This window comes from Diuraphis noxia, unplaced genomic scaffold, assembly GCF_037042655.1.
Source record: "Diuraphis noxia isolate RWA-SAM2 unplaced genomic scaffold, SU_Dnox_SAM2 contig0004, whole genome shotgun sequence".
Lineage (NCBI taxonomy): Eukaryota > Metazoa > Arthropoda > Insecta > Hemiptera > Aphididae > Diuraphis > Diuraphis noxia.
In genome coordinates this window covers 6,170,372-6,186,410 of record NW_028301714.1, presented here as the reverse complement: position 1 = coordinate 6,186,410, position 16,039 = coordinate 6,170,372, and the positions used below count along the sequence as shown (strand labels likewise).

Genomic DNA, 16,039 nt, shown 5'->3' with positions numbered 1-16,039 from the left:
AAATAAAAATAATATTACTTCGTGATGCCCGCTTGCGCCTCCCCGGCAATGTGTACACATTTACCCCCGCGGGGGGGCTCGCTCGCAGGTTGGCTAACTGCACTGCATCGCACGAATCATCACTCATCGTTACTCGAGTAGGAGAAAACAGGTTACTCGCGGTGATTTCTCTCCGCAGATGAAGTTCCGAATCGTTCGGACGATTATTTCTTCATTTTCACCATCTCGATTTTCGGCGACCGTCGTCAACTGCTCGGCGTTTCCAATGATTGTGTAGTCGTATTTCCGGTTTTGTCCGACAACCGATGATGACCAATATTATATTATTATCGGGCACGTGACGTTATCGTTTATTTATTTTATTTTAAACTTATTAAAGTCGTTATATTATTATTATCATCGTATTCCGCAAATACGCACGGCCATACGCCATTTGATCGTCGCCATAGTTCGCTAGTTCAGTTGTTCAGTATACTTCACAGTGCCCGACGCCGACCGCCGCTGTAGTCGACGAAGATACCGTTCCAAAGAAAAGTAAATAAAACGAATATTTTTCCCGTGTCCAGACAATATTATAATATATATTTTGCCATGTAGGTATTACGTATAATATGTATGACAATAATATAGTTTGATATTATCTACTTTAATATACAATGATGAGTGTTGACCACGGACTAAGATATCTTAGTCCGTGGTGTTGACGTAGGCATTGTCCAGCTGGCTAGCGACCTGTTCAATGGCATTTTAGAAAATTATAATACTTAATAATAATATCTAATATGCAGTTTTACACAAAACAAATAATTGGTATTCGTTTTTTTTTTTTTTTTAGAGTGGAAATAAATTTGACGATCGCATAATAATATAAAGTACCTACCTACTATCTGCATGGCACACGCTTTAATAACATTATAACAGTGCATTTTAAATCAATAAACTATGTAACAATTTTTAATCGGAGAATTTTTATATTACCCGTGTTAACAATTAATTATTAAGTAATGAATAAATATTATATCTTCCTTCAAATTATCTCTTATTTTCAATAATTAATGATGACCCACTTTTATAAAATTTTGCCATTTATTTCTAATTGTTATGATGATGGACGAACATGATATAATTTTCATCACCATTCTCTACTGTATATAATTTAATAGTTTGTTTTGCACATATACCTATATTGTTTTTTGTCGCCTAGTGAAAATTCCTTAAGATAAGGACGTTATGTCCGCACGTGTTGCTCCGTCTTTTACAATAGTGCATAACATACCAAATTTTACGCTCTGTAGATCACGTTTAGTTCCGTGAGCTTAACATTTAGAGTGAATTGACCTCTTATAAAAATTAAAGGTCACATCGTAATCGAGGGCTTCTCCTAGGATTTTTATTATATTTTAATTTCAAAGCGAGTTATGAGTATTTTAAGACAAACAAACGATTTACAATTTTAAAATACTCACTCATTACTCGCTATAAAATTAAAATAAAAGCCTATGAGAAGCCCTCGATAATAATGTTACCTTTAATTTTTATTCTCTCTACATTTTAAATTCACTGAGCCAAACGTGATCTGCTGAGCGTAAAATTTGGTATGTTATGCACTTGTGACACGGAGACAACACAGGTATAACGTCCTCTTAAAAATATGCACTGCTACGTTATACATATATTACATATACCATGTTATTCAGTATGATAATTCAAGAATAATAATTACCTATTTTATAGTAAAATTATACAAATTACCGGAATTTCTAACCCTCATCATACGTAACACATAACGCGTTTGGTTAGGTTAGGACTTTCATTGGATATTGAATTATAATATTTATATGAATTAGAAGGCAATGTTTTATTAGACTTTCGTGAAGTATCATATAATGAACGCATAATGACGTGTGTACGACACCACGTCTAGGACGTCGCATGTCGTATATATGACTAAGTTTTGATTTGTATGGCATACAGATTAATAACAATAACAAATAAAATAATATATTTTTAATTTGACCCCCTACTGTAGAACGTTTATACAGCTGCCACTGCCGACTTATTGTTGTCGATTTAGACATATTGTGTAAAAATAAAATGACAAATTATAGAAGAAGAAATTGCATTGGACATGTCGTAAATAATACAATTAATCGATGGCCCCAAGACGAAATCGGCATATTGGATGGAAATTGTTCTTTTAACGTTGGCGTAAGTATAGTAACGATAACCATAGATTAAATACTATTAATAAGAAGGAATTACCTGTATATTTGTTTAGTTTGAGATTACATATTTTTACCTTTTATTTTTCTATAGTATTTGGGATGCGTTGAAGTATCGGAACCCACAAATTCAAAAATATGCCGTGAATCATTTGCTAAATTATATCAGGAATATAAAACAGGAATTTCTCATCCGAATTCAGCTGTTTTGTGGATAACAGGATACGAATTAAGAATTGTTGACAAAAGATCAAAGGTAACATAATAATTCAATAACATTTTCGGATTCAAATAATAAATGAGGTGTATCTGTAGAAAAAAGCCAATAAATCTAATATGAATGATGAAGGTGTATAACTGCAGTGTAAACTTAGCACTTGAACTACCATTATTATTTATAAGCGTGGACAAAGATTTAGTCAAATTTAAGGGAAGGAATAATGTTTTTTAAACTTTTCGTTAGCTTATACTTACATAAGTAAAGAAGTTTGAGTAAACTTTAAGCACACTTCTTTATCAATGTTTGAAATATACCTATATCTATTTATTTCCTTTAAATTAAATATTTAAAATATCACCTTTTGCACTATTATAATAATAAACAATAGTACCATTAAACATCAATGTGAAATGATGAGGCGGTAGGGTAATAATAGTTATTAGTTGGTACCTATTTTAGTAATAACAAAATATACTTATATACCTACCTGATATTTCTATAAATTAAAAAAACTTCAAAAACGTGCTTACCATAAGTGATATGTGAGTACCAATTATCGATAGATCAAATAGATGAATAGAATGTTTTAGACTTTTAGCTTGTCAAATATATACAATATTTTTTGATGGCTTAATAATGGTGAATAACAACCTACACTTACAATTATTAGCAAAGGATCAATATATTATTTTGAGTGATAAATAGATTTTAAGTAAGAATAGATATTTATTTTTTACATTTTTAGAATTTAATTCTGGCTCAAACTATTGAAAATGTAATATTTTGTGCATCGTCCGAGGATAATGCAGATCAGTTATTCTACACTTGCAGAGACTCTCACAATAATCGATGGCTGTGTTATTTGATCATTGTTACTGATTTTTTGGTATGTATTTTCTATGTTATTTTAGAAATGTAATATAATTTTATTATTTACTTGTTAAATAAATAACAGTTAAAAATTTTATATAGAGTGAGCGACTATGTAGGGCAGTGGGATTTGCCTTTCGAGTATGTTTGAGGCGGAAAACTATACGGGAAGGATCTGCAACAAATACAATGATGAGTACCAGATCTATAGGTTAAATAAGCTTAAGAGTACAAAACATTTAAATATTTTGTATAAAGTAAACATACTAATATATTCTATATATATATATATATATATATATATATATATATTATTGTATATGTGTTTTAATCATTTAACAATTTTAAATAAATATTAAAATTACAAAGGTCTTAGTATTTTATCAATAAAACAATTTACCACCTATCTCATGTACTTTTAATTAAAAATATTTTTATATGAATATTGCCGTGCAGGAATGGTATTAGCCAATTCCATATTATATAAAATATTATATAGCATACATAAAAACTCAAGATATGAATTAAAATTTATTATTAATGCAAACATTTCTCCATACTGAAATATAAAAATGTATTATTAATTACTACTATTTCAATAAAACTTTGAACAGTATATTAATATTTTTAATAAAAATGTACCATTAATCATAAGTATACAAGTATACTTACAAAATGTAATACAAAAAGTATAAGATAAATAAACATATAATTATTATGTTTAATTTCTTTTTAATTACAGGAAAAACAGCAAAACTAACAAAACATTACAAACAATTTTAATATAAAATAATATCTTACATTATGTCAAAGCCTAAACCAAAAACCTAAACCTAATACTTAAAGGTTAAATTATTGAAGAATTTGGCACAGATAATATTTAAAAGCGGGTATCAATTTTCAATACAGGCTTTTAATACCCAAATTCATTATTTCAGGTGCAAAGCCCTGATTTACACATACAGTCTTTGATTTTTTTTTTAATGACATTATGATATGTTTAATAATTGAAAATAATTAATGAAACAACTAATTCATATTAACTTTTTGAATATTGGGTAATTTTGGTTTATGAATGTTGTTGTTTGTACAGTTTATTTTCTAATAGTATTTGAAGTTGTTTAGTGTGGTTGTAACTTTTTGAAAAATGTTATAGTAGCTAAAAATTGTTTTGATTTGTCTAGTGCATCAAACGCTTGACTCAATGTAACTTTTTCTTTTCCTGTATTTACTTTCTCATCATGATCTGTTTTTTCTTTACATATTTCTTCTTCATTATTACTGTAATTAATATGTTCAGCACCTGGAAGTCACAAGTTCAGAATCTACATTTTCAAATTCTAGGAGTGCTTTAGTGTCCTAAACAGGTAGATTTGCGGACCAAGAAACTAAACTTTCTTCTATATTTGATTATTTATCTACTTTTAATTTGTTATTACTAAAAAGATGTATTATCATTTGTAGTGAAATTTGCTCCCACACAGACTCCAACACGCAAATTGCTTGGGATATATTGACTTTTGCACTTGAATTATTTTCAATTTGTTTAAGATGGTGAAGTATAAGTTTTTTTTAAAGTAAAACTTTTTTTTTTTTATTAAAATTAAAATGTTTCAGCATATTATTACAAATGCTATTACAAGTTTGTTAACGTTCTATTTACAAATGACAATAACAAATTATGAATTTTGATATTATTAGTTAGTTATTTAGTGAAAATGAAGTAAACATGCTAATATTAGTTAGTAATTATTTTTAGTGTTAATTTAATTTTGGTCTTCGTCTTTGCTTGATTGTGATAGAAGAATATCTTGAGGTAGATGTTGTTTTTAAACGCCTATTTTTTGTTTTGTTTCCCAAGTTGTAGAACCGTGCGCCATCAGATGTATTGAGATTTGACCTGAGTGAACTAGACAATTAGAAGCAACTTTTTTTGAAATGTTTGAAATAAATCCATATCCCACTGCTGCAGAAAGTATTTAAAAATTGAATTTGTCATCCAAGATTTTTGATTATGTTCATATTGAACAGGTAAATCTCTTATACCATTAAAACTTTGAGGATCTTTAGGGCTCCCGATTACAAGTAGTTTTTGCTTGTTAGTTCCCGTCATATTTTCCGTAACTAAAATCGTCAAACGTTCCTTCAGGAGCTTTCCATATATTGATATACTAGAGAAGAAAAATTATATACATCATCAACTAATTTAAGTACCTAAGCAAATTGAAAGTTAAAATTATATTTATATATTTATAATTTGCACAAGTAGGTATTATTTATAAGAAATAATATGAGATGGAGCAGGAGTTAACATTTAAGATTTAAGAACGATATTAGCGCTAGAGTTGGGAAATAATTTATCTAGGTGATTAGGTATTCGAATAAAAATGTGTTTGAATCATTTAAATAAAATTTTATTCGAATAACGCTCAATTTTGGTTAGCGTCACATTTATTTTCTCTTTCTGCGGAACGTAAGTAAAATTATGTTTAGCAGAACAAACCTTGTGTTGTTACTTCATCCATGATCCATTATTAAACTTTATAATCTTACCTGTGCTCCTACGTTGAATTTTCCACACAACTTATAAGCACTTTCAAATTTTAATAATTTAACCGTCATAAATTATATAAAAATTAAAATATCATAGTATAGTCAACGTAGAGACACAGATAATGTTATTAATATAAAATTCACTCTAATAACACGGAGTCGCCGGGTTGGTTCTGCTGAACGTAAATTAACTATGCTGGCATGATGCGCATTGGTCAGAGAGAGAAAACAAATATAGTACGCTGACAATCCGACATCCTTTTAATATATCTGCTACCTCGAGAAGTTTAGAAATACAATTATACAAAATACATTACAAAGCAATAAATGTTTAATACAGTGGAACCTGGATAACTCGAATCGGTTGGAGGTGAAAAAAAAATTCGAGTTTCGAAAATTCGACTTACAGGGGTTCCACACTGTAGATTTCAAAAATGATTTCGCAATATTAGGTTCAAGACCTTTCTAATAGAGGACACAACGATAAAAGATATAGGTATTTAAGTAAATTATAATAATTGCGTAGAGAATTATTGTAAATTACAGTTACGGCGCTCTATTACTATTACGCTATTATTTTATACTACCTATCAAGCACGTATGCTGGATCAATTTTCGGGGGGGGGGGGGGGGGGGGGGTTAAAATATTTTTAATACATGAACTAAAAATACATAGTTAATAGTTATATAATAATTTGATCAATAATATTATACACTACGAAATATTATAATGTAATAATGTATACAAAATATAAATAATTTAAAAAAATGGTTGAATACCTATAATTTTAATTCATAAAACAAAGTCAACTTTACGTGGCATTCTGGAAAATGTATTGGTTATTAAAAACACACTGAACAATTAAATAGCTATAAAACGATTATTAAGTCCGTCTTCCGACAAGATTGCGATAACATTATATACAGAGTGTCCCAAAGAGATCTGACATTCTGACAAATGAAATAACTTTTGTTCTAATCAATATTTTTTAAAAATTTCTTTTGAATATAATCCATAGACACTTGCGTTACATTTTTTATTTTTTAATACTGAAAATAAAAAACTTAAAAATTGATAAATTTTTGTCTGAAAATATTCAATATAGCCAATTTGTAAATTTGAATTTCAGAAAAATGTATATGGTAAAAACACTTATTTAAGTCAAAAGGCTGATTTTTTACAACTTTTTTAAATATCAATATTTTCGTTAGGTAAATTATAGTAATTTAAGTTTATACATCACATATTAATATATTATTAAAATAAATACAATAAAAAAAATAATTAGATTTTAACATGCACTTATTTAAAAATGTTCTTATAAAATATTTAAAAAAAACTTTATTATTATTTGAAATTACAAGGTTTCTAACATAAACTAGATCGTAATTTACTTAACGAAAATATTGATATTTAAAAAAATTGTAAAAAATCAGCCATTTAACTTAAATAAGTGTTTTTACCATACACATATTTCTAAAAATCAGATTTACAAATTGGCTATATTGAATATTTCGAAAGGAAAGAAAGAGAAAAAGGAACCGTGTCACAGCAGATCACGTTTATTAGCTCCGTTATAGTTTGAAAATTAGAATGAATTGACCTGTTATAAAATTTAAAAGTAAGAATATTATTTAGACGATCTTATGGGCTTTCGCTTTTTAATTAATTTAAATTTTGAAGCAAACTATAAGTATTTGAAGACGTACAATTTAAAAATACTTATAATTCGCTTCAAAATTAAATTATAGTAAAAAGCCTATGAGGTCGTCTAAATAATATTCTTAGGTACTTTTAAATTTTATAATACAGTGGTCGCCGCTTATAATGATCACATCCGTCCGAGAGTATTTTGATCACTGTAACCGGAAATCACTATAAGCGGCGACTCAAAAAATATCGAAAAAATAACGAAAATTTTTTTAAATACATATTTTATTTTGTACAAAACATTAAAAATACTGTGAAAAATATCAAAATACAGTAGTACCTACATATTAATTAAATTAAAATTTAAAAATTAATATAGTAAAATAATATACATACATACGAAATTTAAAACTTAGGTTCTTTTAAAAAAGTTGGTAATTTGCAACTGTTTTTTTGGTATGGAAACCATCATAATGTGCTCCAAGTTGTTAACGTATCTAATTCTGCGTATAGGTCTATACGTACGAGTATACTGTCATCCGTATACATATCGGTAATAACGGGAACACAAACGGTTTCAAACATAACGATATTACGATATGAAGTACACTCATTACGTGGGTCACATTAGATAAGATTAGAACGGCCGATCGTAATCGTTTTTCCCCCTTTGTGTACATAAAAATGGGTAATTTTTTATTTCCGACATGATTATTTCTGATCACAATTCACAGTACGCGGCAAAAAATGCACTGAAGACGACGGCTGTTTGTTCCGTTCCTGACATTTTTTATCACTAAAAGCACTATAAGCGGCGACCACTGTAATTCAATTCACTTTAATTTTTAAACTAACGAAGCTTAACGTGATTTTCCGAGCGTAAAATTTGGTATGTTACGCACTTGTCACTTGTAAGACGGAGCTAACATAAGTGGGTATCACATCCTCTTAAGTACCTTAAGTACCTATGTCGATGTATCCAATAAAATCCAAAAAAAAAACCACTCATCAGGTCACATAATACTATTATTGTATGATTGCATTGATTCCACAGACCTATTAACTTAATTAGGTCTATGATAGATTCCTAAGGAATTCATCAGATGAATGTTTGTCATACGTCCAACTAAATACAGTTTCATCCATCCAAAACTCCAAAAGTAATGTATCATTGCCATAGAAAAACGATTAATCACTGCATTATTGTAGCAGTAGCAGTAATTTCAAGATTTCGAGTCTAGGCTCTAGAATATTAATTGATAGTTGTGGGCGTTGTGGCTTATAGACTTACTAGTTACTACCACAGAATAGATTTAAATGTTACTACCGTCTGGCGTCTACCATAGAAGAAAGATAATATAGAACGGCAAATCGGTGCCCGTTGAAGCGTTGAATACTTTTCGCATGATCTTGGTTATATCATTGATTAGAAATACTATAGATCAGAGGTTCTCAAACGTTTCAGGCCAGGCCCCCCTTTTAGTTAACCCCAGACCTGAGCCCCCCCTCATAAAAATAATTTTAATAGTCATGTTTAGAGTAAAAAAAATGTCAAAAACTGACACAACAAATATTGATATTAATATTAATATTTCAAATTTATTTTCAAATGTATTTTATATAAAATATTTTAATTAATAGGCCAATTTTAATGTGATGGGTGGGCTTGTTTTTTGTCTTGCGCCCCCCTCCCCCTCTATAAAGCTTTTGCGCCCTCCTGGAGGGGCGCGCCCCACACTTTGAGAACCTCTGCTATAGATCGCTCACTGCTATACACAAAATAATCGGATACAGCTGCGGTCGCCTTGTTAGTACGATCGGATAACGTCGTAAACTCGTAACATGTAATCGCTAGTGTCGCTCTGGTCGCGTATGATCGTCTGCGGTGATAACTGATAACTATGGAAATATGGCTATTTTTAAACATGTTTCCTGCCTAAATAGCTACAAAAATAGAAAATCTGAAAATGGTTAAAATTGCGTATGATCGTCTGCGGTGATAACTGATAACTATGGAAATATGGCTATTTTTATACATGTTTCCTGCCTAAATAGCTACAAAAATAGAAAATCTGAAAATGGTTAAAATTAATCATTCATATACTCCATTGAATTGAGTTCATTCGAATATCGACACTCGCACACACCTACATTTAAGTGCATTTAAATAATTGGGCGAATTTTTTAAGAAAATTTAAATTTATTGCGCTTATAATTTTTAAATTAACAAAAAAATGTCGGGAGGTGATAAATGCATGTACTTTAACTGCTATAAAACGCGGAAGACAAGCAATAATATTTTTCATGACTTTCCATCAAATCCAGAAATTTTAAGAACATGGATAGTGATGAATTCTGGTAAATATTTTTTTTAAAGAGTAAACAAAATTAAAAATGTAGAGTATTTAAATAAACAAATAGTATTAAATTTTATATTTTTTCTTAATTTATTTTAGGGAATATATGTTTGAAAGCTTTAGATCCGAAAAAGTGAAAAAAACGATACATTTGTTCGGATTATTTTAAAAAAGAAATGTATATAAATGCTAATGATTCTAAATCACGGCTTATTACAAATGCTGTTCCTAATAAATATTCAAGTAAATAATTTAATTAATTGATATAACTCAAATTCTATAAATACGTACAACAAATCTCATCAAAATATTTTGAAAATTTCATTGCAAAATAAAAATAATTAATAATTTACAAATATATTTTATAGAATTGCCTAGAGGCCACTAGGTGTAAAAATTCATCGAAGCCATCAAAGGAAATAGGAAATTATTGAAGATTCAATTTATTCAACCGAAAGTATGTATACAATTTAACAAGTTATAGATATTTGTATAATATATAATACATTAAATTAAAAAGATATATTATTATACTTGACACTTTTAATTTTAAGACCAACTTGTGAACGAATTATTACAAACCACGCCAACCAAAATCTTAAGAGGCTGCAAAATGAATACTCAGAATACTGCAGGTAAATATTGTTTTATATAAAAATATACTATTCAATAATTTGTCAATTGTTCATTAATCATTATTATTCATTTATAAGAATATACAGTATTTATAATCAACGGTTATATTTTCATTATCTTTTGAGGGAATTTATTATCTCTGAACTGGTCATTCTTGATATTGATTATGTTATCAACGACCACTTGAACTGTAATTTATTTACATGTTTAAGAATTTTCCGATTAATAGTAAACAATTGTCTCTTTTAAGTTTTAATTGTCTCTAGTATTAAGTTTTGTTTTTTTAAAGCGCTGTTATAAATGGCTATGCAATTTAGGAAACCTAAACGAAACCTTCGTGTCAGAGACTCGGACGGTCTCCAGGACAATGAAAATGAAGAAAAAATGGATGTGGATACAGTACTGAAAATATACAAACCACAAAAAGAAAAGACAATTAAGAAAGTTAACACTTTGAGTTTTGGTGATGAATTAAATGAATGTGAGTAATTTTCAAATTAACTATCAAATATTATTTTCAATCATGGAGTAATAACTGTATTTCTTAAGGTGATGATGGCGAAGAATTCAAAGTTAAAAAATCATCATATAGCAAAAAAATTAAAAAGCAAATGAATAAAGAAAAAATGGGTCGAGATAAAGTAGAAAATGGAAAAAAATCTAAAGCCATTCCTGATACAATGAAACCCATTATCAATGAAAAACAAACACATTTCAATGTAATTTATTGTTAAATAATGTTGATTTCATAATTTTGTTTTATGTTTTATTATTTAATATGTTTAGTCTAAACCTGTTGAAAAGGAAATAATGCTTACAGGCCGAGCTGCTGAAATGGCCGGCTATGTATCGTCAGATGAGGAACCTGATTCATACAGTTCTTCATCTCATCGATTTTCTAATCCTGATCAAGTTAAAATTATATTAAAAAGTAAGATTTAGCTTTTATAATAAAAACTGTTTGACTGTGAATTATTACGATTTTTAAGCACAAATTTAAAAAATATCATATAAAATCAAATAAATTAAGAAAAATTATAAACTATGGTAACTTGTATTGTGGTGTATTCGTGTATTTATTATTAAAAATATGAAAGTAATGTAATTACTAAAAGAAAAAACGCCTGTGAATTTGAGTTAAAAGTTAAACACTGCATTTATTGAGATTTTTCAATATTTTTTGCAGGTTGTCTTTAGTTTTTCCTTATGCTTAGAGAAACTACTAAGAAAATTAAAAATTACTTCTTCATAATATTGTTTAAACAAATTAGCAAGTAGATTGTACTGGCATCATAAAAAACGAGGATTTATCAGACCAAATATATTTAGAAGAAGGCAGAAATTTAGTTTAAAATTATGTGCATTTCAAACATATAACATAATTATTTTATTTTTAGAGGGACAAATTCCTGACGCGGCATTAATTCATGCTGCTCGAAAACGGAGACAACAAGCACGTGATTTGGGAGAAGATTTTATACCAATATCATCACAATCTCATAAGTATTTTATGAATATATGTTTAATAACCAAATTTATATGTTAACAAAAATAAATGCTTTAGTGAATCAAATGTTGACAATGAACAAATTACTGGTCGACGATTAACGCGAGAAGAAGATGAATTAGAAGATAGTGATGATGACGGTATTATTGTGATGTCAGGAATTGTTAGTCAAGCTGAAGATCGAAAAAAAAGCTTACATACTTCAATGGCTGGTAATTACAAAATTTAATTATACTAGTAATATAGACATTAAAATAGTACAATTAAAATATTTTAAAATTATAAATTGATCTTAGATCACACTAACAACACTGAGTTTGAAGACCCCGATGAACTTGATGAAGATAATGATTGGGAAACTCAACAAATAAGAAAAGCAGTAACTGGATCACAGTTAGCTGCTGCGCAACAGGAATCTGCTGGCATGTCTGTCATGTACAACAATATGGTTATACAAGAGCAAGCTGCGATGCCAATATCAATGAATCAAAAACCTCGATTCCCTGACTCTTATGCTCCACAAGCACCGATGACTACTATGGACATAGATGATATCATAAATAAATCTAAAGAAATGTAGATCGTATGGAATAAGTCAAGGGTTTTAAAGTCTTAATTGTATATTTATTTCAGAGTTAATGAGAAGAAAAAGAATCAGATACCAGATCAGAAATACTATGAAGATTTGATAAACGAAATACCAGAGATTAAGAGTAGAATTGAAATGCTAAGAAACAATATTCCTGGATTGGATGATTGTTTTCAGTTTTATCAAGATTTGCGTGGGTACGTCACTGATCTGGTAGAATGTCTTGATGAAAAGGTAGGCGTGTTTTCTAATTTTAGTGATGTTATTCAATAGACAGACTACTGTTAAAGAAATAATTGGATCATTTTAGCTCTAACAAAAAATAAATAAATATTGTTAACATTCTTAAATTGTTTTAAGATACAATATCAATAATTTTATTTTAGTGAATACTTAATAATACGTAGTTGTGGATATGCAATACATATTATTTGATATTTTCTAATGATTGCAATATAGTGAAATATTTTAATAATTTGACTTTTTTGAAATGAACAATGATAAAAAAAAAAAAAATAAAAAAATAATTTAATTGAATATATATTTTATAGCCAGTATTAAATAAACAATTATTGATTTTAATATCATTTTACTGTCTGAATAAGCTGTTATAATAATGTTGTCCAATAACTTTTTAATTTATTTTCATATTTGTTGATTCTTGTTTATAATTTTATAAATTCTTAGATCAATTGCATTACTTGGTAATGTTTTAATTACTTGTTATTATTTTTATTATGTACTTTTTCCAACCAATTCAAATGATTTTTAATAGATTCCTTCAATTGTGGGATTGGAACAACGTATATCTAAGATGTATGAAAAAAGACGTACAGATTTGGTAGCCAGGCGTAGACAAGATGTTCGAGATCAAGCAGAAGAATCTTCAACTAATAGTAATTTTTTATTAATGTTATTTACCTAGATATCTAATTTCTAACCTTCAAATAGAATTAGGAACGTCATCAACACACACAAGATCTGAAGAACAACAAAGAAGAGCTGCAGAGCGTGAAGGTCGTCGTATCAGGCGTATGAGAATGAGAGAAATAAAAGCAATAAGTAAACACGCAGATGGAATGTCTAGCGATGAAGAAGTTCCTGAAACAGATGCGTCAGCATTTAGAAATCAATTAGGTATAAATCATTTTATACTCTACACCTTAATTATAACAAATATTAAAATATTTGAATTTAATGTGTGATTCTTTTTATATTTAGAGGTTATTAAAAGTGACTCACACCTTTTGTTGGACGATGTTCTTGAAGAATTTGCATCAGTTGATTTAGTATTAAAACATATGCTAGAATGGAAAAAGAAGTACTTGGAAAGCTATATTGAAGCTTATGTAAATGTGTGTTTACCCAAGTTAGTGGGACCTTTTGTTCGTATAGAAATGCTTACATGGAATCCGTTAGAGGTATGTCTTTTATTAGTATACCATATCAACTTCATTCTTTATTAGTCTTAATTTTAAAACCAATTGCAATCATACAGTCAAATTATTTATATTAAGTATTTGCAGTACATTCCCACAAAAAAATATGCCACTTACATTTTTTAAATAACATGATGGGGCATCTATATATGCAAGAAAAACTTGAAATAGTATTACATTTTGTAAACATTTACATTTTAAATATATATTTAAATGTTCCAGTATGTGTTAGTGTTACACATGTAATAACATATACTCTTATCTATTTATTAATCAAATTCCGTTTAATATTGGTTTTACTGTATTATCTTGACAACTCATATTATAATATTTATTAGTTTGATAATGATTGTATAGATTTCGTAAGATAATTGTTAGTCATGTAATTTTTATAGGATGATGTGAAGTTAGAAGATATGTTTTGGTATAAAACTATGCAAAAGTATACAATGAAAGGAAATAATAATATTGATAAGTTGACAAAAGATGTTGATTTGGAATTAATCCCAAAAATTATCGAAAAAGTCGTGCTAATTAAAATTGACCGTAAGTAATGCTGACAAATAAACATTTTAACATTTAAATAAAAAATATTTCTTTTTAATTTATAGAAATGGTTACGAGTCAGTGGGATCCATTGTCATCAAAACAAACCAAACATATTTGTAGTGTTGTTAAGCATATTCTGGACGTGTACCCAACTATTGATCCAGATAGTAAATTATTGATGATGTTAATGACCAATATAGTGGACAGAATACGAGATGCTGTTGATTATGATGTGTTTATTCCAATATCATCTAGACAGTGAGTTAGTTTAAAATGTAAAAAGTTAATGTTTTATAATTATTTTTCTTTCAGAGTAATGAATACTGGTCGAATGAATGTATTTTTTCAAAGGCAGTTTAACATGGCTGTAAAATTATTGGGCAATATTTTGAGTTGGCATCGAATCATTGAGGATGTTGTGTTAATAGATTTAGCCATAAATCAAATACTTAACAGATATTTGTTAACATCTGTTCGAACATTACAGCCACTAGAAGCTATTTTGAAAATTACAATGGTACATTTTTTTTTTACTTTTGTAAACATATTAGATATAGTTAAATATAATCATTAAAAATGTTAACGTTTTTAGATTGCACGTATGTTACCTAGTTCATGGTTGTCGTATGGAAACACTACCCCTAAAGAACTAACACCATTTCTAAACCAGTCAAAATTAGTTTCAATGGAGATAGATAAGTCACATCCACAAGCAAAGTATGTTAAAATATTTGTAATTTGCTTATCTAATGTTTATTTTTCATTGTTATTTAAATCCAATAATTTTTTTTATTAGGCTGGCCCTGGATAAACTCAGCGAAGTTCTCAGACTATAAAATGTCATCATGATTTACTCCATAAGTATAACATCTTACTTACTAATGTAATGATGAAATTTAAATATTGAAATTATATATATTTCATTATAAATACTTGTATTCCCATGTGTTATTTTTCACATCTTGTAACAATTAATTTTATTTATACTATTAATAAAAATGATTTTCTGTTGAAAATGTGTAAGAAAATTGTTTCTAATGGTCGACTTACAGTTTAAAATATAATTTCGGTCTATTTTATGTATATTTTAATTGATTATAAAGCGTGAAAAGATAATGCAAAAACAGAAATTATAATTAATTATTAAATTGTACTAAATTTAGTATAATTAGAAACATACTAATTAGTAATAATTACTATTAAAATATTATCATTATGAAGTCATGAAGTCATGCAAAATTCATAACAATAATAATAATGATAAATAATAATCCACGTTTAGATAACTACTAAAAAGTTTTAACAACTTAAGTCGTCAGTTCCCAATCTTTTTAGTTGTGCGGATCACCAATAATGTAAAAAAAAAAACATTGAGGCCACTTACCTAATATAGAGGTTTAATTATAAAATATTATCACACATACAAATAAGACAACAATATCGATA

General features: G+C 28.2%; 2 protein-coding genes and 1 pseudogene across 6 annotated transcripts; 2 read left to right on the top strand and 1 right to left on the bottom strand.

Annotated features, from left to right (window-relative positions):
• Positions 1–204: 204 nt before the first annotated feature.
• LOC107169235 (protein numb-like) lies at positions 205–3,556 on the top strand. 3 transcript variants are annotated; one of them, XM_089227894.1, is made up of 5 exons: positions 205–593; positions 2,030–2,208; positions 2,317–2,478; positions 3,188–3,328; positions 3,415–3,556. In XM_089227894.1, exons 2-5 carry the CDS (start codon positions 2,095–2,097, stop codon positions 3,526–3,528), a joined length of 531 nt encoding a protein of 176 aa, XP_089084020.1. In that variant the 5' UTR covers positions 205–593; positions 2,030–2,094; the 3' UTR covers positions 3,529–3,556. The 3 variants fall into 3 exon arrangements, with proteins under 3 accessions (XP_089084020.1, XP_089084019.1, XP_089084021.1); XM_089227893.1 differs by having other exon boundaries at positions 206–534; XM_089227895.1 differs by lacking the exon at positions 205–593 and adding an exon at positions 1,042–1,961.
• Positions 3,557–4,351: 795 nt separating this feature from the next.
• Positions 4,352–8,065, bottom strand: LOC149055566 (uncharacterized; annotated as a pseudogene). The gene is made up of 4 exons (XR_016191407.1): positions 8,042–8,065; positions 7,913–7,935; positions 5,223–5,483; positions 4,352–4,876 (listed from the first exon to the last, which is right to left on the bottom strand). The product of XR_016191407.1 is annotated as an uncharacterized LOC149055566 (transcript).
• Positions 8,066–10,705: 2,640 nt separating this feature from the next.
• On the top strand, positions 10,706–15,609 carry LOC107169231 (PAX3- and PAX7-binding protein 1). 2 transcript variants are annotated; one of them, XM_015518905.2, is made up of 15 exons: positions 10,706–10,990; positions 11,059–11,228; positions 11,296–11,440; positions 11,907–12,012; positions 12,074–12,228; positions 12,313–12,592; positions 12,650–12,839; positions 13,381–13,501; positions 13,557–13,742; positions 13,827–14,026; positions 14,440–14,590; positions 14,656–14,851; positions 14,906–15,110; positions 15,186–15,310; positions 15,390–15,609. In XM_015518905.2, the coding sequence occupies exons 1-15, from the start codon at positions 10,810–10,812 to the stop codon at positions 15,427–15,429; spliced, it is 2,451 nt and encodes an 816-aa protein (XP_015374391.1). In that variant the 5' UTR covers positions 10,706–10,809; the 3' UTR covers positions 15,430–15,609. The 2 variants fall into 2 exon arrangements, with proteins under 2 accessions (XP_015374391.1, XP_015374392.1); XM_015518906.2 differs by lacking the exon at positions 10,706–10,990 and having other exon boundaries at positions 11,088–11,228; positions 11,330–11,440.
• The last annotated feature ends 430 nt before the right edge of the window (positions 15,610–16,039 follow it).